Below are 24869 nucleotides of genomic sequence, written 5' to 3'. Positions count from 1 at the left end.
CCCCTCCCGCCAGGTGCCCACCGATTGGTCGAGCGCCCCTGATTGACGGCCGGTGTCTGACCCGGCGGGGCGGGCGCTTTGCGACGGCGGCGCTTGACGGCGGCGACGGCGGCACTTGGCGGCGGCGGGGGCCGGTGGTGGCGGCGGCGGCGGCGGGTCGGCCATGCTGCTCACCGTGTTCTGCCTGCGCCGCGACCGCAGCGAGCTCACCTTCTCCCTCCAGGTGGACGCCGACTTCGAACTGCAAAACTTCCGAGCTCTCTGCGAGCTGGAGTCCGGTATCCCGGCGGCCGAGAGCCAGGTCAGGCCCTGCCCGCCGACCGGCCCCCCCCTCGCCCCGAGGACCGGGGAAGGGTCCGGTCGTTCCCCTCCCCTCACCCCCGGGGTGGGGGTCCCCTGGGCTGGGAACGACTGTATGCGTGTGTGTGTGTGTGTCCCCGTGTCCCCTCTTCAGCCCCCGGGGCCTCCGCCCCGCCGGGATCACGGAGTTCGGGGGCTATTTGGGGGAGGGTTTGGCCCTCCCCGCGCCGAACTTTCGGGTTTTGTGGAGAAACGCGTCGTTTTTTCCCTTAAAATCCTCCTCTTCCCCTCCGGAGAGGACTCCGGGTCCCCGATGACTCGATGTCTTACCGGGGTCCCTCCGGGAAAGGCTCGGTCTCCTCCCGCCGTGGAGCTGAAGGGGAGGGGAAAAAGGGGGGGTTTTATTGAGTTTTCAGAGGAATTCCGTGTTTAGATGAGGAAGGATTTGGAGTGGGAGGAATGGGAGCCGGAGAGCAGGGAACGTGGTGGCCCGTGGTCTCCTCAAACCACAGGGAATGAGGCTGAAGTGTTCAGAAAAGGGTTTATTTACTGTATCAAATTCCTGTCCGGGTCTGAGGCAGAAAAGGCAGATTGAGGCTTTTTCCTCCCTCTTTTTTTTTCCATATGGGTGCGGGGACCGAACATTGTGTCCGCCTGCTTTCCCCCACCAAAGATCCCCCTCCGGCCCAAATTCGGGGCTCGATCATCGCGAGCATGCCAAAACACGAGGCAGGCTGTGGTGTGGGGGTGGCTCTTGTCCGTCTGTCCGTCCGTCTGGGGTTTCCTCAGTGTTCTGGGTTCAGTCCTGCTTTTTTTTTTTTTTTTTTTCCTCCTGTGCAATTTCTACCTGTTTTTCAGCAGGGGCGAAGCGTTGCTGGACAGGGCAATGTCAGCTCCTTTTCTCAGGGTGCTGGCCACCTCTGGCAGAGTTTGCGGAGTTTTGTGGCGATCGCTTTTGCTTCCCGAGCCGTTTCCGAGTGTAAATTAATAAAGTATTTTTCCAGTCAAGCAAATATTAGTCAGCGATGGAAGAACTGCTGAACTGGCAGCCCTTGAGGTGGACGTGTTCCTTCACCGAGCAGGTTCCCGACACTTCACCCGCGGCGTTTTGCTTTACCTCTGCCTTCGGCGAGCCTTTTATTTTGGGATGAGAGGTTGGTTTTGAGTGGGAAGCAGTCTCCAAAGCAGGGGTAGAACATGACGATGAGGTGGATTTTCCTTTGGGGGAAAAACTTGGGTTTTGGTAGGTAGAAAGAGAGAAACCACTTCATATAAAGGTTCCTGTCTGCTACACTCCAGCAAACACCCCATGTCTCCATCACAGCCACCAGCGAGGCACCCAAATTTGCAGCCAGTAATGGGGACAGCCTCTACACGTGGGATGCCAGGAGCACACAGTGGCTTCAATATCTCTGGGTGCGTGGAGCATGAACTCCTTGTTGTCAGCTTTGTCCCCCTTGCGTCACAGTAACCCGCCAGTTCTGGGTCTATTTTAGGATCATGAGGGGTCACAGACTTTTCTGCTTATGTTTTCCTGGGAGTTCCCTGCCTTTGCAATTAAACTGCTGCGGAGCTTTGTGATTATGTCAGCTGCAGGTAACAGGGATCAGCGCTGTGCTTTTTGTAGCCACCTCTGCTTTCCTTCTGCTCACCCATCTGCTGTTTATGCATCATTTTGCTTCATTTCTTTTCATGTTTTCTAGCTGTGTACTTATTTTTTCTTTCTCTACTGTTTCTGCCCAGCGTTTGTGAAGTAGTTTGAGGACCTTCAGTGGGGAGAAAGTTATAAGAATACAAGCTGTCAGTGAAGCAGCTTGTTGCATAGAAGGATTTTGCGTGCTTAAACCATCCTCCACAAATAGGCAGTATTACATTTACCAGACTTGGTGGTTTACTGATGTTTTTCCATAACCAAGGCGTACATTGCGTTAAAGATGTCACGTTGGCACAAAAGAGAGGATGAATTTAATAGTAATGATTGTGCAGGGCGGAGTAAACCATGGCTGCGTGTGGAGGAGGGCTAATCCCAGTCTTACTCTCTGCTGTTTCATGAAATTAATTCCTGGTGCTGCAGTTTGGGGTGGAGGCGAGCAGGGGGCTGCGAGGTTTCCGAGGGATGGTTGTGGTCTCAAGGCGGGGAGGGCGACATGAGATAACGGCGACGGCTGCTGGCGGGCTGTGGTGATAAGAGGAGCTGGGCGAGGAGAGGGGAAATAATTCAGCTGACTGTGGTTTCCTTCACGCATCGAGGTGGTGGCTTTTCTGGAGAGGGGACAGGAAGGCTCTCAGCAGAACCGCGTTCTTCTGGCAGCACCGTTTATTTCCTTCATTTCTCTTTACACGCTGTGCATCTCCTGTCCTTGGCTGTGCCTGGCCATGCACAGGAAGATTTAACAGGTTCTGAGTTTGGATTGATTTACGATTGCTGGTGCTATCTAGCCCTCTTGACTGGGGTTCCTTGCTCCACGAGGAGGTTCTACCCTATGGCATCATGCAAAATCCAACCATCATGCAGTATTGGTGCCTACATCCCTGCCCAGGTCACCTCCAGAAAAGTCCATGTCCAGTGCCTGGCCAGCCTACAAAAATATGCTACAAACCAGATAATGAAAATGCAGCAAAATTAAATCAGTTTGTTTTAACAGCAGAGCAGAATGGGTCAAAAGCGTATTAAGCCATGCTGATAATGGATGTAGAGTAAGAGCCAGGCGCTTAATTCATCGTCTGAGGTGTTAAGGCCGAACGCTCATAAATCCAATCCCAGCAAGATGACAGAGGTAAAACCTCACTTAAACTGATTAACTTGTCTCTTCCAGAGCGTCTGCGCAGGGAAACTGCCATTTAAGATTTGCGCGTGCAGCTGGGATTTATTACAAGCTTGCTTTCTCTGCGGGCAGCGGCATCACTGAGTTAGGCCGGGTGGGACGCGCCCAGTAACGTGAGAGGATGCGCTGGGACTCTTTCCATCACAAGCTAACCTTAATTATGCCAGTAACGTCTTGCAAACCATCAGAGTAGAGACCGCACGCCCTAATATAGCTTGCAAACGGACCTGTGTTTGCTTTGGAAGGGACCCAGTCTGGTGCAATACTGCTGAGGCTGTGAAGTGTGTCGTTAATGAGAAGGTAGGAAGCTCGTGCTTGTTTCTAATCGTGTGTGTTTCTCTAATTCTGATGGCTCTGATTGCTGTCGTACGTGGTTCTTGTTATTTTTGCTTTTTCTGTCTTACCTTACTTTGGCACCACTGCTGACGATGCATCTCCACTGTTAGAATGCATTAGCGAGATTCTGTGTAATATTTCCGAGTTGCTGGAGTAAAGCAGTGAAAGTCTGTAACATCTTCCAGACCTTAAGACGCATAGTAATTGTGTTTGGGGTTTTTTGGGATCTTCTTTTTGGATCTGTTACTTGTGATAGCATCGGGTAGAGCCGTAGCCCATCCACGCAAGGACTGCGAAAGCTTCTCCCACGCGGCTCTGCCAGTCCCGACCTGCGGCAAACCTGTTGCTGCTGAACCAGCCTTTTCCAGACCCAGAGAGACGCGGTCTTGCTAGACGGGGTGGTAAACATGAAATTCGATCGTATGCCCAAGGGGTTTAGGCCGAGTTCTCCAGTGCTTCATGCTTTGGACTCCTGCCAGGGGTAGGAGGTTGTTGAACCCATCTGCATAGTCTCATTGCACTCCAATGAAGGCACAGAAACCTTAAAGTTTAGCAGATACCATTTCTGGGAACCTTTGTTCCTGTAAAGCATGTCTTTATTTTATTTTTCTTGCTTGCCTGTAATTTAGGACATCTTGTAGGTATTACAGATCAATGTTAATAGAAATGTTCCTGTGGTGATTATTCATTTTTATCTCAATATGTTTTTATGTTTAATCTGCGGAACCCTTGTTAAGTCAGATTATCATAATAGAAAATGATGTGACTGTGTTTTATGGTCAAAAGAAGTTAATACCCTGCCATAGACTGACCGCAGTCTTGGGAGTGGTGTCTTTGGGTGCTGAACCTTCGAGTTTCATCACTGAAGTAAGCTGGAAATCACTGAGCTAATTGTTGAGGTCCCTGTAAAACTGGTTATTCTGGGGAACCATGTTGTGGGAAAAGGCAGAGATCATTGATATGGGACTGGATCATCCATGGATCTACCCTGATCGATGCTGCCTGCACGTGTGCAGTCAGTCCTTGGTCAATAGGTGCTGACTTGGGGGGAGGTAACGCTGTAGAAGTTGTCCGTGACGTGTGTAATCGTAGAGATTGGATTTTGGAAATGTGTGGCAAACAGCCCTGGTGCAAGGCTTGCTTTCTTTTAATAATATTGGCCTCTAATTAGGAGAGATCAGCCCTTCTCTGAGATGCTGGGTTTCAAGAAACCATTGCTGGGTTTCGGTAAGCCCAACTCCGTGTTGCTGTCCAGCCACTTACTGGTTGAGTGAGGTCTTCCTGTGCCTGAGGTAGAGGTGCTTTGGCAGGGCCTGCCCATGCCTGTGGTGAGAATTGCACACCTTCCCTTCTGAAGCTTGAGATGTGTCCAGAGGATTTACTGGAACGCTTTCCTAAAAAAAGAAAAATTAAAAGCAAGATGTTGTCTGCTTTGTCACACATGGTGTTTTTCATTGCACTCTCTCCATGAACAGATAGTCTATGCAGAGCGGCCTCTAACTGACAACAACAGATCTTTGGCCTCCTATGGCTTGAAAGACGGGGACGTGGTGATTTTGCGACAGAAGGAGACCGTAGAGCCACGGCCGTCCATCCGTTTCCCAGGTGAGAAAGGATTTGTGCTACCTTCTGTTCTGAGCGTGCAAAGATCTCAATATTTATCAAACACCGACTCCATCTCTTGTCAGTCTCCTTTAGTACCTTGCTAGGCAAAATACTTAGGAAGGGAGGGCAGCTAGGGATGAGGCGGGGGGCTTTTAAAATTGGCTAAAGGGCTTGTTATGTAATGGGGTTTTTAATTCTGAGGAAGCGAATACTGTTTTACTGTTACTTTTGGGAAATACAGAGAAAACAACAAAGGTAACTGGTTCAGAACAGCAGTTTTTGTAAAGGTGTGTGAATTTTCATACGACTGCTGGTTCCCTTCCCGCTTGGAGTAATGGCGCGGTAATATGCAGTCTGTGCGGCTCAGACACATTAAAAGGCTGTATCAATGCTCTGAATCTGTGCTGTGACAAATACCCAGAGAAGCCATGTCTTGACAAACCCAGTTAAGCAACCGTGCATATGTGTGAAAGACTCCTCCGATAACGTCTGAGTGGAGCCCTGCTCCTCTGTCCTGCCTTCTGCAGCAATTCCTAGCAAATCCCCATCATAAAATATCTCTGGAAAAGAAGGTACTGCTGGCTGAGAAGGGTGTGGGAGCATTGCTTGAGGTCTTCATCCTCCTGCCTCAGCTGGAGGATGGGTACCTGCAATGCAGGTCTGCAGAAATGTTACTTTTTTTTTTTCTCCCCTGCTTTTTTTTTTTTAATCCGAGAGATTCAGAAGTGCCTTAGAGACACTGGGTTTAGCCTTGCAATCTCTCCGTGTGGTATTCACATTTGTGAAGCTGGAAATAACTAGTCTGCGATTCAGTAAGTGCATTTCAAGGGATAAAAAAATGGGCCAGATAGAAGGCTAGACCAGTTACGTAAAGTCGTGCTAGCATTCCTAACCCAGTAACCTGAGTATGTGGCCGTGCTTCCGACACAAATTGCTATTCACAGAATCCGGTCTAATGCTGTAGCATTAAGAGCGGCTCATCCTTCCCACAGTTTTTCCACTGTGTTTCTCAAGCAGAATTGTAAACATGAAGTGCCAACACCTCTGACCTCTTTTTCCCTCAAGGTCTGCCGAGGATAGACTTCAGCAGCATCGCAGTTCCTGGGACATCCACTCAGCAGCACCAGCCACCAGCACAGCGTCTTCGCCCATCACCTCCCGATGCACCTTCGTTCCCTCAGGGTTTGGACAATCCGGCGCTGCTACGGGAGATGTTGCTTGCGAATCCCCACGAGCTGTCCCTGCTGAAGGAGCGCAATCCACCCTTGGCGGAAGCGTTGCTCAGTGGAGACCTTGGTAAGTTGGGGTTTTAATCTGCGGGAGGTGGTTTTAAGTCTGTCTGAGCTCAGTTCTAATAAAAGGCAGCTACAGGTTTTTAACTAGCTGGGATGTTCGCTGCCAACTCATTGATGATGCTGATAAAAGGTGCCAGTTGGGAGTACCCAAGGCAGAGTACCTCTCCTTCTAATAAGACCGTTTCTGGCGAGTTGGGCGTATTTCTCCTGCTTACCTTCTCTAATATCCTCTATCTCCTACTTTGAAATATCAGATGCACAGATAAGTCGAGTTTCTGGGAACACAAGTGGTTCAGCTCCTGATTTTTATGCCAAGACTCTCTGAATGCACATTTTCCAGTAATGGTATTGTGTTTGCTGCATCCCAGAACCCACTGAGACCTCAGTAGAGAGCAGTACACTATAAAACCAACTCTGTCCATAATGATTAGCTGCTATGGAAGTGGATGTCAGAAAGGGAGAGGAAAAGAAACAAGCAAATAGTGTCTAATGTCATAAGTCATAAATGTTTAAGTTTCTTTTAATCTTGAAAGTGTTCATGTATTTTGGGCACAGTTGAAGTGTAGTGTCATGTCCTTCACTTCCTCTGCAGGTGAGTAGCTGATGTTTGTCCCTCATTCTTCATGTGATGAAAGCTTTGAACTCTAGTGTCCTTTCAGGATGAAAACAGAGTGGTATTTTGGGCATCAGAAGATGTGCTTCTAAACCTCTGCAAGATGTTTAGTTAGGAAATAAATCTTGTTGAGTTTGGGGAAATGAATGAAGAGGAGGAGCTTCTAGCAGGAGACTTTTTTTCCTCTTTCAAGGTTACATCCTAGTGATTTCTCTCAGTCAAAGGGAGCTAGAATGGAACTTGCATGGATGTTGTCAGCTTATTTCATTTTTTTAATTCTGACTTTAGTTCATATCCAGACTTAAAACCATGTCCTTTGTGCTCTCAAGCTTCTTCACACTTCTCGTAAGTGCTGTGTCCGTAGTGCAGGAGTTTTTCCCATCACCTTGAGAAGATGTGCTGCTCTTGGCACAGAAAATGAGAGGTTAAGCCCAAGACACCCAGAACTGGCTTATCTGCTGATCTGTCTTGTCTTGTTGTGCACATTAGACTTTGAATCAGACGTGCGTTTTTAGTCCCAAATCGCCGCAGTGGGCTGTCAGAAGGAAGTGGTTTGATCTGGTTATGCTCTCATCATTCTGTACTGCTACTGTGTCAGTATTTGGGCACAGATCCAGTTCAGCTCTGGCTCTGATGCCCAAATATATGCATAGATACATGCCACATGACTGTGCTGGATGCACGGCAAGCACTTTAGAAGGCACCTGCTGTACAGAAGCCTAATTTGAAAAAAAAAAAAACCAAACAAGAAAATACCCAATGCCTTCCTGAATATATAACAACAGCCTTTGAGCCAGAGAGCTTCTTCATGGGAACTGCATTTCTGGAAGCAAACCCACAACCTTCTGTGTTTACAGAACTTAATTTATTGCCAAGTCCTTTTGGGAACGTACGTGATCACATCCAAGCAGTAAAAATTAGACAGAAGCCATCCAAAAAGTGGGGATCTAAAATCTGTGTCCTTAAAACATGCGGCTAGACTTTGTGAAGCAGGTGTCCCACCTAGGACCTCTTGATTTCAGTGGTAGGTATTCACCTTCAGGGATTATAATGTCTCTGTCTTTGCCTATGTTGCTTGGGTTTAAAGCAAGTTTTGCTGTTAGCCTTTTTATGTCTTACAATTTTGCGTTTGCTCTTTGCTGAATCTACAGGCTGTTATTTTTCCAGGGATTGCTGAGTGTAAAACGTGATAGATTTTGCAAGCTGTTCTTGTAGATGGGGCATCTCACTGAGAGCTATGAAATCTCGCTTCTAGCTCTGTCTGAAGCTTTTTCAAAATACATGTGCACTCAAGCTTCTTGTTTGAATTGTGCAGGTTCTGTAGTCTGGATTTCTGCTTTGGGTCTCATTTATCTGCTGTTCTTGCAGCTGGTTTTTTTGAAGTATTGCGTAGGCAATTCTTGCTGCAATAGAAGAATGAATTCCTGTTTTAATGGCAGCTCTTTGTTTTAAATATTGTTGTCTTCATGTTTTTTCCATTTTTCTTCCATATAAAAATGTATGTGCAAAGAAATTGAGTTTGATTGTGCTGAGTTTGGGTAGCAGACACAAGGAGAAAGAGCTCTGTCCAGTTGCTTTTCATCTCAGTGGGTTCCCAAGTTTGCCACCAATCCTTTGAGGTCCATCCCTGCTGCCTTCAGAGGAAGCCTTTTTTGCCTGTGCTGCTGAGTCTACCCCTGAGTGCATGCTGGCATAAAAAGAACAGTTTGCTGTGCCAGAACTTGACTTGTAAGAGTAATTTCCAGTAAAAAGCATCTCTGTGTCTCCTTGTCACTGCAGAGAAATTCACCAGGGTGTTGCTGGAGCAACAGCAGGACCGAGCCCGGCGGGAGCAGGAGAGGATCCGACTCTATTCAGCTGACCCTTTTGATCTCGAGGCACAGGCCAAGATAGAAGAAGACATAAGGTAGCAAACTGTCATGGTTTAACCCCAGCCAGCAACTAAACACCACGCAGCCGCTCACTCACTCCCCCCCACTCAGTGGGATGGGGGAGAAAATCGGGAAAAGAAGCAAAACCCGTGGGTTGAGATAAGAACGGTGTAATAGAACAGAAAAGAAGAAACTAATAATGATAATGATAACACTAATAAAATGACAACAGCAATAATGAAAGGATTAGAATGTACAAATGATGCGCAGTGCAATTGCTCACCACCCGCCGACCGACACCCAGCCAGTCCCCGAGCGGCGAATCCCTGCCCCCCACTTCCCCGTTCCTATACTGGATGGGACGTCACATGGTATGGAATACCCCTTTGGGTCAGGTGCCCTGGCTGTGTCCTGTGCCAACTTCTTGTGCCCCTCCAGCTTTCTCACTGGCTGGGCATGAGAAGCTGAAAAATCCTTGACATTAGTCTAAACACTACTGAGCAACAACTGAAAACATCAGTGTTATCAACATTCTTTGCTCTGAACTCAAAACATAGCACTGTACCAGCTACTAGGAAGACAGTTAACTCTATCCCAGCTGAAACCAGGACACAAACCAAAGTCACTTGCAGGCTTTGGAGGTCTTCACGGCTCTTTTTTCCACAGGGTGCTTCCATCCATGGTGCTTTTTCCTTGGAGGATGCAAGGAGTGTGTTTAGATCTTGCCTTAAGACACACATTTGCTTGCAGGGCGATGCTCTGAGCCACCTTTGCACGTGGGAAGGTTGGGATTCAGCGACCTGTAGGCGCACCCCATGCTTTAGATGTATCCAGCTGAGCACAGATCACGAGGTGGCAGCACCGCTGTCCACGCATGTGATGTCCCAGAGCTGTCTAAGCTGGTCCGCTCTGAAGCAAGAACACTTGTGGAAAGCACTTAGCCAAAATCCTCGAGAGGTGGTACTTGGGTGCCTCGGACGTGTTTTGAACTGGAGAGCTGGGCCTGTGCTAGTCTCTAAGCTGAGCTCTTTGCACAGCAACGTGGCGTCATTTCTCCCAGCTGCCTTTGAGATTTGGTTTCACGTACTGCTAGTTGTTTTGCCTCTCTGGCGAATTCCAGACTCTGAACATCACTTGTCAGAAGAGATGTTCTATAGAAATATGTTCCGCTCATTAGCACTTGCTCCCTCTTGCTGTCTTCCAAATGTAATTGCATTGGGCTGAGGCTTGATTTCTTAAATTTAGTGAGAAATCCTTGAGTCAGAACACGACTGGTGTTTTTTTTCCCCAATAACAAAATGTCTTTCTGATACAGGCTCATAGCTGATCATAACCAAAATTCATTTGTGGTAAGAGTCATTCTTGCGTTATGACTGACAAGGTGTTGGTGCTGGATAAATGCTTAGCTTAGCAATGCAGAAAAATACACGTTTGTAGATAGCAAAACATTGCTCGGAGGCACAGGAACGCTTTCCTTCTTCCATAGGTGAGGGGACAGATAAAGGTGATGTGCCCAAGGCTGTGCAGCTGTTAGGGAACAGTCTGGGCATCTAGCAGTCCCCAGATTTCACACCCCACTTAGTTTCTCTGAACTCCTTGCTTAATTAGATGCCCTCTGCCAAAGATTGACTGGAAGCTATTGCAAGCATCGTATTTTTTGAGACACATCTCTGTCCTTCCAGTGGAGAGAGCACAGAGAAAACAGAATAATAGATTTGACAAGAGAACTGAAACTGAAGATTAACCACTGCATATCTGATTTAAGCTTAAATAATAAAGGTAGGACAATGTGTGGCTCTGTTTCATGAGTATATGAAACGGGACAGACTGGCAGTAGGGCACCAGGGTACTTTAGCTCCCAAGTGAGCCAGGTCTTGGATGCCATTAGCCATTTTCCTCCCCCACCAAGAAACCATGTCTACCCATCTTGTTGTGGGAAGGCTACCACAGTACAGAAGATGGATAAGAGAGGAGCTTGGGGTTTTTTCTCTTCCCCTACTGAGAAGGAAAAATGAAATGGCATCAAAATTGGAAGCCCTTTTCCCGTTTTGGTAGATAAAGCTATTTTGGATGCAGTCGCTACGGATACCCATCACTTCCAAGATGACTGTAGGGGCCGTGATGGGCTTCCTGAAGAGTGTTTCTTCTGTAGGCTTGAATTTGCACCGAGGGCTTGTGCTCATGGTGGTGTTCTCACTGCCGTTTTGCTCCCCTCCCTCCCTTCCTATGCCTGGAAAAGGAAAGATACTAGGGAAACGTTGGAGGATTTTAATGTTCAGCTCCTGTGTGGGATTCCAGCATTGTAGCTACTGGCAACATCTTCATCGTGTGCCCTCAGTGCTTTATTTTAGAGTGACTAATAAATACGCAGGTTTTTTTACTCACAAGTTTTCCAGGTTAACTGTATGGTGACAGCTTTCTGTTGCAAACAAAAGGTTGTCAGGAGCTGGAGTGCGAGTTAGGCAAGGTGTTGGAAGGAGCAGTCTTCATGGCTGCTGGGGAGCGACTTGGTGTCTCTGGATTAAGCCAAGATCATTACTAACAATCCCTCTGCCAAGAAGCCTGTGTTTAGCTAATGAGGCAGTCTTTGTTGTGTTTTAAACATGCTGTTTGTAAGGTGAGCTGCAACGGGTGGGATTACCAGATCTGTTTGTAAGTCGGAGGGATGCTTATAAGGTTTGGCTGATGGAAGGTCTGATTTTTCTCTCTCTTCTCTGATAAATTCAGGCAACAAAACATTGAAGAAAATATGACGATAGCAATGGAAGAGGCCCCCGAGAGTTTTGGCCAGGTGGTGATGCTGTATATTAACTGCAAAGTCAATGGACATCCTGTGAAAGCCTTTGTTGACTCAGGTGAATTGCCCCCATTTTCATCTCTTTCTTTGCACCCTCCTTCACTGAGGGAGACTGTAAATGCTCCAGAAGTTTTTCCCAAAAATTCCATAATAAAGCACTGCATTACAGGATTTTGAAGCACCTAATTAAAACCTGAAAGCAGCCTGGGCATTGTTTAAGGCAAACAGAGCAAACTTGTGAGAAGCAGCACACGTGAGTGCTTGAACACCCCAGATCAAGGCTCCTGTGAGAATTTCTGGGGCTCTGATGCCAGAAGGGTCACTGCCACATGTGTGCCTTATCTCAGTTTACAGATGGGGGATTTCACATGCTTTTAATGCAGTGCTTCCCATCCACAGCCTTAAAAGGAAAGTACTTGGGGTTATTCCAGCTCTACAGTAATACGTACTTTACTGTCAGTGCTGATCTGTGTGTATACAGTCAATTCAACGCAGTGAGATTCACAGGAAGCCTTCATGCCCTGATGCAGTTGCCTGATGCAAGCGGGTTGGCTTCCCGGCTGCTGAGTGCAAGATCTTAAGCCCTTCCAGGAGAGAATTTTAATTTGTGATGGCTGTCAGGATTTAACATGAATTCTGTTGCTGGTAGGTGCCCAGATGACCATCATGAGCCAAGCTTGTGCTGAAAGGTGCAACATTATGAGACTGGTAGATCGGCGGTGGGCCGGCATTGCTAAAGGTGTAGGGACGCAGAAAATAATTGGCAGAGTGCACTTAGGTGAGTACTGCCATTCTTCTTGGGGCAGCTGTAGTGGCAGTTTGGCTGCATTTCCCACAATCTTGGCACCAAGGAGTATCTGGTTTAATGCTATAATTGTTAGAAACTCCTGCAGAGTAAAATAAAAGTGCATCTGCAATATGTTCGTTTGTCTCAGGCACAGTAGTCTGGCTTCTGTCTCATTTAATCCTTTTTTAATGGAATTACCTTAACACTTTTAGGTGAGGGAGTCCTCAGCTCAGAGGATGTGTTCACTCTGGGTGCAAAAAACAGGGCTAACGTGAAATAGCAGGATCTTTCCTGTTTGGGGTGGGACTGTTGGGCAATATGAGTTGCTCAGGAAGGGTTCCAGTATAGTGGAGTGATTCATACTCCTTTGGGAAGAGAAGGCTGGCTGTGCTCTCGTGCAGGTTTTCTGGATGAGAGAAGATTGTCCTTATTGTCTGAAAAATCGATTCTCTTTACTGTTGTTGCTTCTTAGGCTTGTGCTCTAATGAGCTGTACGCAGCTCCTCTAGCTTGGAGGGTTAGATAAGCAGTACTTAAGGCTCTAGAGCAGGTCAGCCTTTACAATAATTAACTTCTTGAGACCAAGGCAGGCCTGGGTAGTCCCTGCAGCTTGCACAGGGCTAGACTTTCTGTGACCAAAACAGTATGTCAGAGCTCTGGTTTCAGATTTGCCCAGCAGGTTTGTGCAGACTTTTCCCAGGAGATGGAAGAGCAGAAAGTAGATCTGTTGCGCTGCAGTGTTGCAAGGTGGTAACTTCTCTCCCTTGCTTTTCAGCTCAGGTCCAGATTGAAGGGGATTTCCTGGCATGCTCCTTCTCAATCCTTGAAGAGCAGCCCATGGACATGCTTCTAGGACTGGATATGCTAAAGAGGCATCAGGTATCAAAAACTCTTTTGAAACAGTTACGGGCTCTTCCAAGTTAGGTGCTAAGTGCAACGTAAATGCCTTGCCTGTGAATTTATTAGGATTTTTCTGGGGAGAGTTGATGGTGGATTACCTTCCAGCCAGTTATGAAAGAAGTACAATACACTACGTACATCATGGATAGCTATAGGGTATCTGGCTGCTCCCTGAATTTTTTTGCTCAGATCAGAGATGCTCAGAGCTTTCCAGCTGAATGATTTATTACAATTGAAGTCATACAGGGCCCTTTGCTTATAGCTGATGCTCTTGGCCTGCGCTTAGCTGCTGTGAGCTGTTCCCATTGGAAATGGATTGTTTAACCTTGTGTCTCCTTTTTCTCTGGGAACTGACTGGCTCTTACGCAGGCCCCTAATGTCTCAATGCTCTTTCACAGTGTTCAATTGATCTCAAGAAGAATGTACTAGTGATCGGCACAACTGGCTCGCAGACCACTTTCCTCCCGGAGGGCGAGCTCCCAGAGTGTGCCCGGCTGGCTTACGGGGCCGGGCGGGAAGATGTGCGGCCAGAGGAGATTGCAGACCAGGAACTAGCAGAAGCAATACAGAAGTCCGTAGAGGAAGCAGGTACCAGGAGGAGCCCAGTTGAAATATTGAATCTGCATAGTTTTCTTGCTGTGCCTCGGGCTGTCTGTCAGCAGTCCCTCTTCTCAGCTCCGAGGAGACGCAGTCTAATGCAGCACCAGCGAGTAAATAGTGGAGAGAAAGGGGCTTTATTCTTGCTCATGGCCTCTAACTGCACTTCTGTCTTCCTTTCTGTACAGCAAAATTTGTCTGCATGAAGGCATTCAGGGGTGCTTGCTGTTTAATTTGTGCTCTCATTGCAACTTCCTACCCACTCTGTTTTCTTGGCCTTCGAAGGTGTGGATATAAACAGTTGTCTCTGGCACGCAATCACCTGGGTGGAGTTGTAGTGCCTGGTCAGGGACATGGTTCAGTTGTGTGATATTTTAGCAGCCTCATGTAAGGACAGCTTTGTGGAGGCTTCCGCAAATCCTGTTCTTAACAGCTGCAGCATATAAAAATAGAGGAGCTGTAGCAGTGTACAAATCTCTGGGCAAAAGTTCATGAAAATTTTTAGAGATAGTACTATTTCAGCATTTTTTCCTTAGAATGGTGCTTGTGCTCTTGGAAGGTGAATTACTTCTCTTGCTGAAGATTACTGTTGCTCCAAATTTCAAAAGAAACAGCTGAATTCACATCCTAATGTATATCCTCAGCCTTAAATGTGATCTGCAAAGAGAATTTTCACCCTCCCTGTAGTTTTGTTCCCTGTGCCTCTGGAACCCATAAGCTGCACAAATGCAGACTGACTGGGCTATGGAATATTTTGGTAGCTGCAAACCTGAGTTAAGTGGAGATGCCAAAATAGCTGAAAGCTGAGCCATAGCTCAGCCAAACTGTCTGAAACTCAGATTTTCTGTTTAATTCCTCCCTTAACTTCAGCATATACTTTTGACTAAAGGAAAGCTTCGTTATTTTTTTTTCCCCCACTATTACAGTGAAGATGTGAATACCTCACAAAGTGTATTCCTTAGGCCTTTTCCAAAATTTTTGAAGATAACATTTTATATGCAAGTGTTCTGTAGAGACTTTTGAGTTTTACTGCTAATTTTTCCTCTGAAAGCACGCAGTAAGATTCCGCTCCCAGACACATGCAAAAGTCTTTGCCGGGTCATGTTTAAGCTGATAAAGTTGATTTCTTCAACATTTTTATTGCTAATTTTTTAAGACTCTTAGCATGCCCATATTTAAAATTGAAGTGCGATAACCAGATTTAACCATATATATATAACCAATTGTAATGCACTGACATTTTTCTTTAACGCTTCCCAACTGCTGCTTGATAGTCCAAAGCGTACGCAGTGACTTACTTGCAAATAACTAAGTTGTTTACATTAAGGGGAGCACAGGACTGCACTTATTGGTCCCTTTGCCCAATTTTCTTCCATTCTAAGAATATAGGTTTTCCAGAGATGCAAAGACCTTGAGAGGAAGGCTTGGCTTTAATGAATCAGCAGGAAACAGTTTGCATGTTTGACTTTTAAAGCCAAATCTGAATGCTTATTAACTGAAGCTGCAGCAAGTAGAGAGAAACACAAACATAGATTTGACCTTGCCCCTAACAAGTTTTGACATCACTAAAGGTTGGACTCGGTAGCTTGGGCTCATGTCTCTTCACATAACCCAGCAGAGAAAATGTGCTGATGTAAATACTAGTTCTTTCCCTGTTAAAATTTTGAGCCTGATGAAGCTTCGGTTGTTTTTTGCAGTATCTCTCCATTTCAGATGAGACTTTGCAGACATCACAGCTGGTTGCACTTAGTTCTCTGCTGAAAGGGACAAATAAAAAGCAAACCTCTCGGCCCAAAATATGTGAATCTTTACAATAAAAGCATTTTAGTCGAGTGCTTTAAAATGAAAAGTGCCTAAAATGACTTAAATCAAAGCTGTTTGTGTACCAATACAGTTCTAAAGACCATGTGGCTTTGTTCAGACTAATCAGCAGTCTACTGTTTTCCATTGGTGCTGAGCCCGAGAGGAATGTAAAAGACCTATGAGAATGGGAAATTCGTTTTGTGTATTCACTTAATGCTTGTAGAACACCTGTGCACAAAACTAAGGTAGGTCTTGTTTAGGTTGACTGCATCTAAGTCTTAGGCATATTGCAAGCCTCTGGTGCACAGGCTATGTACTAAGATGTCAGAATATTAATGTATACCTTCTTCCTCTCTTCCAAAACTATTAGCTGCTGCTAGATGGTACCAGGAAAACCAAGTAAAAGAACAGGAAACTGGAGAGGGAGAGAATGTAATGCAGGACCAAAGAAGCTCAGCTCCCCGCAAGGCTTGTGTTCTGTCATAACAGCTTGAATTTTTGCTGCCTTCTGGTAGATGGTACAACAGAAATCGCTGCATACATCTGTAGGCTATTAAAGTTCTTGTTTTGAATGCACCTGGATTATTCTTGAGCTTTATTTAATCCCCGGAAGCCCACTTTAGCAAACCTCATGATTTCTGTCAGCTGACTTGCTGGTGTTTCAACACCTACAGCAAGGCAGCTGAGGTGGTAGTGGAATCCTGGTATGTTTTACTGTGATCTAGATCCTCCTCGTCTGCTTCATTTATGTCTGAGAGCTTGCTCTTTTCTGCCAATATGCAGTGCTTCCCACCACCACCGGGAAACTCGGTGATTATGGAGGATTTACAAAACTGGCAGCAAAACTACAGTTGCTTTAGGAGGAAGTGTATTCAGGTAGTTCACCCCATATACAGCTTTCATCCAGACAGCCTCGATACGAGAAAGGCACTGCCACCACATATGCAACTCAGGCTTTTCCCAATATAGAGAGGAATTTATCCCTGATGGTGCACTTTGTGGAGAAGAGTTTGTTCTTGGTGTTAGGTGGATCGATATCCTTGTTGGGGCTGGGATTCAGCTCCTGTAGATACCCCAGGAGGAGGATGACAATGGGTCTCGGAAGGATGACGCTGAGGAGTGCTTGGCAGAATACCAGCTACTTCTGCTGTCTAAATGACTGCAAATCCCTGATGTGTTTGACTGATCAGACCCTTACTACCGATCCACTGAGTTGAAAGACAGTTCTGCTTCCTCTCTAAAGGACTGGCTTGGGAGCAGAGAGCGTGAACGTAATCCTACCGTGTAGAAATAGAAAAAGATCCCTCCGGTTTTCATCCATATCCTGTGTCACATGCCTCTTTGCCACCCTTAGGAAAGATGAGCAGTCTGAAAATCTGCAGGATAATTCTGGCTTTTTAATACTCCAGCATCACCAAGTTGTTGTAGCTGCATTAAGACCAGATGTGCAGCGAACAGAAGGGATTGCTCTGCGCAACAGCTGCTGTATTTTATACCAAAGTGTATCAGAGGCGTGCTATCGCAGCATGTAGGTGCACCATTTTTATTTAATGGAGAATAAAAGAAACAAGTAGCTGAGGTGAAAAAGGCAGATTTCTTCCATGTCGTGGAACTTAAAGGAAATCCTGGCTGTACATGTGAGCATGGTTAGCTGTCCCCCAGTACACCTGGGTATCTGTAAAAAGAGAAAGACTTAAGGTAGAACAGTGGTATATGTTTAAGACTACTGAGTTTGGAGGCCTCTGTGAAGGGAAAAAGGGAACTAATGCAACAAATCACGCAGCACAAAATCTGGATAGCTGACACTGGACAGAGGAGGGCTTTAATGGAAGAACAGGCACTCTTACAGTAAAAGGTCATGTTAGTGATTTAAGGAGAGCATGAGAGCTGATACATTAGCAAGATTAGACTATTAGCAAGATAAGTTCACTTATTTAATCTCTCCTGATAACTGGAGCCAGTGTTTGGTGCTACTGATAGAGATCTGCAATTCATCCGTTCTCCGTGTGGAGAAGGAAACAGTGAGCTGGGTTTGACTTCTGGCTGTCTCTTCCTTTGCTTTGCTCTTCCCAGTTCCTTTTGGAGATTTCTGCCTTTCACACTAGGATCTTTATGCTTCCCTTTTGCAGCAAGCTGGTGTTTGCTCACCTTCTCTTGCCTGTGATGGCATTGCTGGGAGCACAGTCCAAGAACTGTGTTGCCATCTCAGTTCTCATTTCCCTGAAATGTGCCTCCTGAATATCTTCAGCCGTACAGGGAACAAACCAGTATGGTGCTAGACACGTGCCTTGTGCTGCGTATATTTTACCAAGTGTGTAGTATCACCCACGGACCACTCTGCAGCGTAGATATTACAGAACAGCCTTTAAATTGTTCTCCAGCAGAGTTATTTTTGACTTGACGTAACGAAGTTCCCAGGGAGAACTCCTTCTGGAAGGCAGTGAACGTGAGGAGCTCCTGCTGCTTGCACGCTGTCTTGATGGACAGTCGGGAGGGGAGCTGCGAGGTCGCAGGACTATAACCATGCATGTGGTGTGCTCTGAATGCTAACACAAGTTTGGTGTGTTTGTTTCCTAATCCAAACAGAACGTCAGAAGCCTTGATGCATGTAGTGTGTGTTTACTGCAGCTGGAGTGGGCCACAGACCAGGTATTTATAGCCGTTGGTTTATAAGTTTTTGCTACTACAGTGAAAACAGTGGTTCTCCTGTGTCCTAACTACTTCTTTCTTTCTGTCTTCTGTTAGAGAATAGTGACAAAGAAACTACCTCACTGGAAATGCCCTCATTACCAGCTTCTGATGGGTTTCAAAATCCAGTCCGGTCTTCAGGACTAAATTCCAAGATCTGTAATCCCACAAATCAATTACTTGATCGTTCTGTCTCTGCCCCTGCTTCAATTTGCTCATCCAAATCTAGCCTTGCAGAGCCCATTGATCCTAGAGCCGTCAAGTCCTTTGAGTCTTCAATTGAATGCCAGATAACCCCAGAAAAAGAACATCCTCTCTTATTACAGCATCTTTCCAATAACGCTTCCTTGGCAAATAACGACCCTTCTCCCCAGACCGGGGAGGTAACCTGTTGCAATCCAGCTTGCCTTTCACAGAAGACACTCAAAGAAACCTTTATTGCTGACAGTCTAAAGGAATGTAACGCTAAAGAACAAGACCGCGGTCAGGAACACCCTTTGGAAGTGACAAAAGAAAATAGTTTGGCTGACACTGCTGCTAAGCACGGGCAAAATAAAGATGTATGTCTGTCTTCAGAACAGGCGGAACAGGAGCAAAGGCATGAGCTTCCCATAGACCATCAGACGTGCAAAGAACCAGAAAAGGAACATCTGGAGGAGCAAACTGAGACAACTGACCCAGAACCTCCTTGCCATGTTGGTGGGGTTCAGAAACCTGTTGTTGAAGAAGCCAGCCAGCCAGAAAATCCTCCTACGGAAACAAGAGGAGATGGACAGGAGAAAGCAGGTCATTCCTGTCCAAAAGGGAGTATCCAAGTGTCAGCCTCCTGTAGCTGTATGCATACGGAAGCCTTCATGGAAATAGATGTAGTTGAGCAGTCTGTAGCTGAAGCGCACAGCTCAGCAAGCGAGCAGAAGCGGCAGGCTGAGAACAGAAGTGTATCTGACCTGAACATGAATGCCTTTTCCATGGAGGTGGAGTCGCTGAAGTCTGCATCCTCCTTGAGTGATCCGCTTTCCATCGGTGATGTCCCGCAGTCTGAAAGCACTAGTGAAACTCCTGCAAAGTATAACAAGTTGTCTAATTTGGCGGCTGAAGACAGCTCTTCCCCCTCCAGCATCCATCAGCTGGACACAGATCCAGGAAGACCTTCAGAAGAGCCATGTTTCTCTTTAGCATCAGCCTTGAAAGAGCTTCACAAACTCTTGATAATCAGTCGGAAAGGAGAATGTAAAATCCTTGCCTCTGAAGAAGTCTCTCAGCTGGAAATGGTTCACAAAGAGCCAACAGCACAGCAGAAGAAGCTTTCTGAAGATGAACAGAAAGGCTCAGATCCAGCCAGCCAGGAACAGAGTTGTTCCTTCTATGAGGTGAGGTCTGAAGGTGGAAGAGCAGAGGGGCAACAGCCTTGTGATTCTGGCATAGAAAACATCAGCACTGGGTCTATCAGTCACATGCAGTCCGCTCTCGGAGAAGGTGCTTTAGAGATTCAGAAGTTTTCAGGTAAGAGTGATTTGATCATGGTGAATTCTGCAGCAACATCTGACCAGCAACAGGGCTCTGAGCAGGCAGAGGTTTTGGCAGAAGGTTATCGGAGTCCAACTAGTCTGACTTCGGAGCAAAACACATCCATTTCCTCTGCACCTGCTTTGGACAGAGGTGCACCTCAAGATACTCGGAGCCTGTTCACAGCAGCACCTGGGAGAAGCAGTAGTTCTGCTCCTGAAGGTCCGTGGCCGTTGGGTGGGTGTGAGGAACCACTGCTGAACCCACCAGCTGGCTATACTGGACCTACCTCGGGTGCTTCTCCACCACCTGCTTTCCCTGCGGCTGATGTTGATCGGATCCTCGGTGCTGGTTTTACCACGCGGGAAGCTCTCGAGGCTTTGGAACAAGCAGATGGAAACACAGATCTTGCTCTTCTCATTTTGCTAGCCAAGAGTATTGTTGTTCCTACATAACTATGGAAGAGGTAGCTGACTGGGGTGTCTTTTCTTTTAAAGGACGTATCTAAACTATACACCATAATGTACAAGCAGAATGTTGAGCCAGATTTTTTAATTATTTGCAGCCAAAGTAACTTGTCTCTTCTGTTTCACTCGTTAGATTTGGCCTTTTAAAAGAAAGAAAACGTCCTAGCATTGTGTGGACAGGATAGCTTTTAATTATGCATACTGGATTAAAATTAATGTTTTTATTTAAATGTACAATTATAGAATAAGCTCCAGTGTTACGAATAAAAAGCAGAAGCCATTAAGATCACCGCCCTGTCCAGCACAAAGCAGATTATGAAGTGAATTGACCGTGCGTGTGTGTGCACAGGACAGGAGGTGCACGCTGAGTTCGGTATGGCGCAGACACAAAACAGCGCTTGTCCAAATGGACTTTGTGGATTTGTTTTAGTTCTCCTGCGCTTTGTAACCCAATGTCCATCTGTGACGCTGGTGAAACTATTACGGCAGCTACTAAAGGTATGTAGATGCCCACAGATGTGTAACACTTTGCAGGAGGAGCGAGGGGTGGAGGGGGGTTTTGGAAGTGTGCGTTTTCGTGTGTGCACGGGGAAGGCTGATGCCTATTTTTGCCAAACCCTTTTATGCTCTTGGGCCAGTGTGTTCAAGTTTACAACTTGGGGATAGAAGAAGGGAAGGGATAGAATTTGGTGCTACCAAAACTTTAGAGATGTTTTAACTTATTTGAAGATGTGCTGGTATTAATTGTAGCGGGGGGGAAGGGAAAAGGAGTATTTTACTTTATTTTTTTCCTAGCCTTGCCCACATCATGTTTCCCCCATACAAAAGAACAAGCTCAACCACTTTAAGGCAAAACCTTAATGATGAAATTGTTTTAACCAACCAACCATGTGTTACGGCTCTTAACCCCCCTCTGCCTGGGGAAGAATGAACTGTTTCAGTGGATGCATTCTCTATGCACCGAGCAGGGGTATGATCAGAAGAATGAAGAAATCTGCTTTGCACTAGTTTTGCTGGATATTTGGGGATGATCAGCCTCTCAGCTGTGGAAATGCAAACTGCAGAAAGCCTGTAGCGGCTGGTGGGGTACTAATTTAATACCTCTTAAAGAGCGAGGGCTCCCCAGTAGGGTTTATGAAACAAATGCACTGACATGGCTTCTGCATTATAACCATCGTGGCCTTCTGGGAAGTCCCTGGTGAGTAGCCTGCATGGTGAGCACTCATCTCCTCACATCGAGGCTGTGCTGTAGGAAGCCCTTTCCAGATGCTTTTTTTTGGGGATGAACTACTTTGTGATGCTCTGCAAAGCCCCAGAACACTGTTGGGGCTGGGGAAGGGGAAGGAAAGTGTGGCTGAAACATGATACCAAATTTTAAGTAGGAACTTTTATTTAGTCCCACTTGCAAATCTCAGAAGTGGCTTTGTGTCAAGTGTTCATCTTGAACTTTCTGTTTTGAGCTAAACCTGAAGTGATGGGTCAGCAGTGGCTGGAAACATGTTTTTGTTCATGGCTTTCGTTTGTTGTTACCATTGTCTCAGGCCTGTGTTCCGGGTGTTTTGTTTTCACTGTTGCTTAGCAGATTTGCCTACATGTATGCTAGGCTTTTTCTCCATGCAGGGTGGCATTTAAAAATAACACAAATTTGGTTTCATCTGTGAACTTGCAGGAGTTTCTGATGTCAATGAGCGGTGGTTGTCAGATTTTTCTTAGGCACTTGGGCAGCCTGGAGATCCTTTAGAATAACGAAGAGCTTTAAGGCATTCCTCTGTTGAATGGAGCTTTTGCATGAGCTGTGAATGTACCAGCTAGGCCTGGGGCTCCCAGACACATTTAGCTCATATCCCACTACTTGTGATGCTGGCAGCAAGCATTGCTCCATGTGTATGTAGGAAGCAGTGCTTGGCTGTTTGGGAACCCCTTGCTGGAGCAGCATCGAGTAATTCACTTGAGGGTCTGTTCAAAATGAGTTACTGAGGCAAGATGACAGCTTTATGATCTTTATGGGGCAGGTGGTAAGAGTTACCCCTGCTGAAGTTTTTTTTTATGTTCTCCTTGCAATGAGCACCTCAAATCGGCAAAAGACCCCACTAAAGGGTAACGCTTGGGCTGGTACAGGAGTACAATGTCATCAGATCTCTCCCTTAGAAGCCTTAGGAAATAAGATATATTAGACCCATTCCCATCTACATCTGGTTCACTATCAAAAGCAGCAACAAGAATGAGGCTCTCAGAGCCAGAGCATCAGTCTAAATGGCCGAATCTGCTCCCGATTCATGCCACGGGTCTCAGTGAGGTGGTCCTGGGAGCAAGCCCCCATCTGGTACGCAGGTCCCAGCTGCAGGTAGGCTCTCTTGGATGCACAAGAGCTGAATTTGCACCCTTAGCCTGCAGGTTGACCTACTGCCAGCTTCTTGAAGCATCAGATGTTAGCCATTCAATGTTATACCCTTTTCATATTTACACTTTATGTTTTTAGAAGCAATTGCTAATAGCTAGACGAAGTACTGCTGCTTTGCACCAAACTGGTTAAAGGCTCTAGTTTTATGGCCACATTTACTTAGACTGCATATACAGAAGTTATGCTATAAAAGCTTTAGAGCATCAGCCAATTTGCTTCAATGCTCAGTTTTATTCTTTGTCAATATAATTTTTGAAATCTGCCCTTCTGCCAAAGCTGTACTGAAGCATTTATCAATAGTGCTAGAATTTCCTGGGTAACTTTCTCTGAACTGCTAGGAACAAAGCCTGACCCCCAACTGATAAACACTTGTAAAACTATTTTATTAAGTTGGTCCAAGCCTGGTGATTTAAATCTCTTAATTTCAGAGCCTTGCTTTGAGTGAATGGCTACGTGCTGCTAAATTAGAGAATAGGTTTTTTTAGGAGCAAGACTTATGTTGGAGAAAATTGGGGCAGTGGTGAGTATTTAAGGTTAAAATAAAATGTAATAGAATGTGTATTTAGCAAACGCCATCTTAAAGTTGTCTTCTGTTTTAATGTGCATGTGTGTCCTCTCTGCTGTATGCACACATCCTTTGCTCAGCCTTTAGCAATCCCTTAACTGGTCTCTGTGCTTACCTGGCCCACAAAGTGGGAATATTTCTGTTTAAGCAGGATGGCAGACCACTACAGCTTGTTGGCTCTAGCAGGGGATAATGTTAATGCCAAAAGCTGCTCAGGTTTCCAAGGAGCCACGTACCCTGGCCTAAAATAAGGCTTTTCATCGTTTTCTCTTCCCCCTTCTCATTAATCACTGCTCCAATGTACTAATGTCACATCAGCTTAGCAGAATGATTTCACTATGAAAAGTCCATCTATAGAGAATAAAGCAACGCTCGGAAGCTGCTTCATAAAGATGCTAGCACCTGTGGGGACCCTTGTGGGTCTGTAGAGCTTGTTTCTGGGTGTTTCCTGAAGCCACTGTGGTCATGTACCTCACTGTTCATTTCCGAGATGTATTCTTTTCCTTAAAGATACTAAAGGAATTTCCTTGGTCTCTTGCTATTTCCGTACATAAGGCTCTGGGTGAGTTTAGAGGTGATGTTTAGTGAAATACTGACATCTGAAAGCTGCTGGGCACAGATAATTCTGACAAGAGGAGGAAATTATTTCCTGGTGACAGTTCCTGGCATGTTTACCTGCTGCTGGACAGAGCTGAGCTACGCTGCGTTATCATGACAATCTCTGCCTTGTTGCTACGTATGTTCAACTTTCTACGTAGACACTTGGTCTCCAGGACTGTTAACCTTGTACCTCCTAGATATGTTCCCTTCTTTCTGTCTTTGTCTCTCCCTCTTGCTGTCTCCTTTCCTCAAAAGTAGCAATATTTAAGTGTACTTGCTGAATGCTTAACTTCCAGATAAGTTTTCTTTAAAACACTATGCCATTTACAAATAAAAGGAGGAACAGATCCTAGAGGTTTCTTCACCAGACTTGGACTTCTTGCCAAATGGCTCCCCAGAACTCTGACATGAATTCAAAGAGGAGAAATCGAGAGGTATTTTTGCCTACCTCTTTTGGAAGTCAGCTTGGGAAATGGGGTCGGTTTCGTGTACATCATTCCCTTCTGCAGCATTCAAGAGATTTCTTCCTGCACTGTGTAGACGAGGCTTAGTCCGTGATCCAAATGCGTAGCGGTTTGGGTTACTCTTTGACTGATGCTTTTTAGCTGAAGAGTTTTACAAACTCACTTAAGGAACTTGAGGGAATTAATACTCAGGAATCCTAAAGCTGGTTGCATTTGTGTCATTTACTCTTCTGGGCTGAACATACTGCGGTTGACCTTGCAGGTGGCTGAAGGGAGGAGTGGTTGTGTCATCAGAGAATGGGATGTGGTTCTGCCCAAAGTAATACACACTTGATTCTTTTTTTGATTTTTTTTTTTTTTTAATATTGGGGGACTGTTTATCAACAAAATTGATGTGTAAAAAAAATTTGATATTTAAAAAAAATGAATAAACACTTTATCATAATGTTG

At 45.8% G+C, this 24869-nt stretch overlaps 1 protein-coding gene across 4 annotated transcripts; it reads left to right on the top strand.

The window, feature by feature from the left end:
* Positions 1 to 112: 112 nt before the first annotated feature.
* DDI2 (DNA damage inducible 1 homolog 2) lies at positions 113 to 24869 on the top strand. 4 transcript variants are annotated; one of them, XM_052793564.1, is made up of 10 exons: positions 113 to 301; positions 4937 to 5066; positions 6132 to 6362; positions 8754 to 8880; positions 11573 to 11700; positions 12292 to 12420; positions 13204 to 13307; positions 13727 to 13916; positions 18315 to 18377; positions 18474 to 18715. In XM_052793564.1, exons 1-9 carry the CDS (start codon positions 164 to 166, stop codon positions 18329 to 18331), a joined length of 1194 nt encoding a protein of 397 aa, XP_052649524.1. In that variant the 5' UTR covers positions 113 to 163; the 3' UTR covers positions 18332 to 18377; positions 18474 to 18715. The 4 variants fall into 4 exon arrangements, with proteins under 4 accessions (XP_052649524.1, XP_052649521.1, XP_052649523.1 ...); XM_052793561.1 differs by lacking the exon at positions 18315 to 18377 and having other exon boundaries at positions 18474 to 24869; XM_052793563.1 differs by lacking the exons at positions 18315 to 18377; positions 18474 to 18715 and adding an exon at positions 16099 to 16304.

This window comes from Harpia harpyja, chromosome 7, assembly GCF_026419915.1.
Source record: "Harpia harpyja isolate bHarHar1 chromosome 7, bHarHar1 primary haplotype, whole genome shotgun sequence".
In the NCBI taxonomy this organism is placed as follows: domain Eukaryota; kingdom Metazoa; phylum Chordata; class Aves; order Accipitriformes; family Accipitridae; genus Harpia; species Harpia harpyja.
The sequence above is the reverse complement of the archived record's forward strand: the minus strand, read 5'-3'. Positions and strand labels throughout refer to the sequence as shown.

Bases quoted from the DNA above. Each gene is read 5' to 3' on its own strand.
- DDI2 (XM_052793561.1), top strand. From the start codon at position 164: ATGCTGCTCACCGTGTTCTGCCTGCGCCGCGACCGCAGCGAGCTCACC. The intron at 302-4,936 runs GTCAGGCCCTGC...CTCCATGAACAG, and splicing joins TCCCGGCGGCCGAGAGCCAG to ATAGTCTATGCAGAGCGGCC. The intron at 13,308-13,726 runs GTATCAAAAACT...GCTCTTTCACAG, and splicing joins ATATGCTAAAGAGGCATCAG to TGTTCAATTGATCTCAAGAA.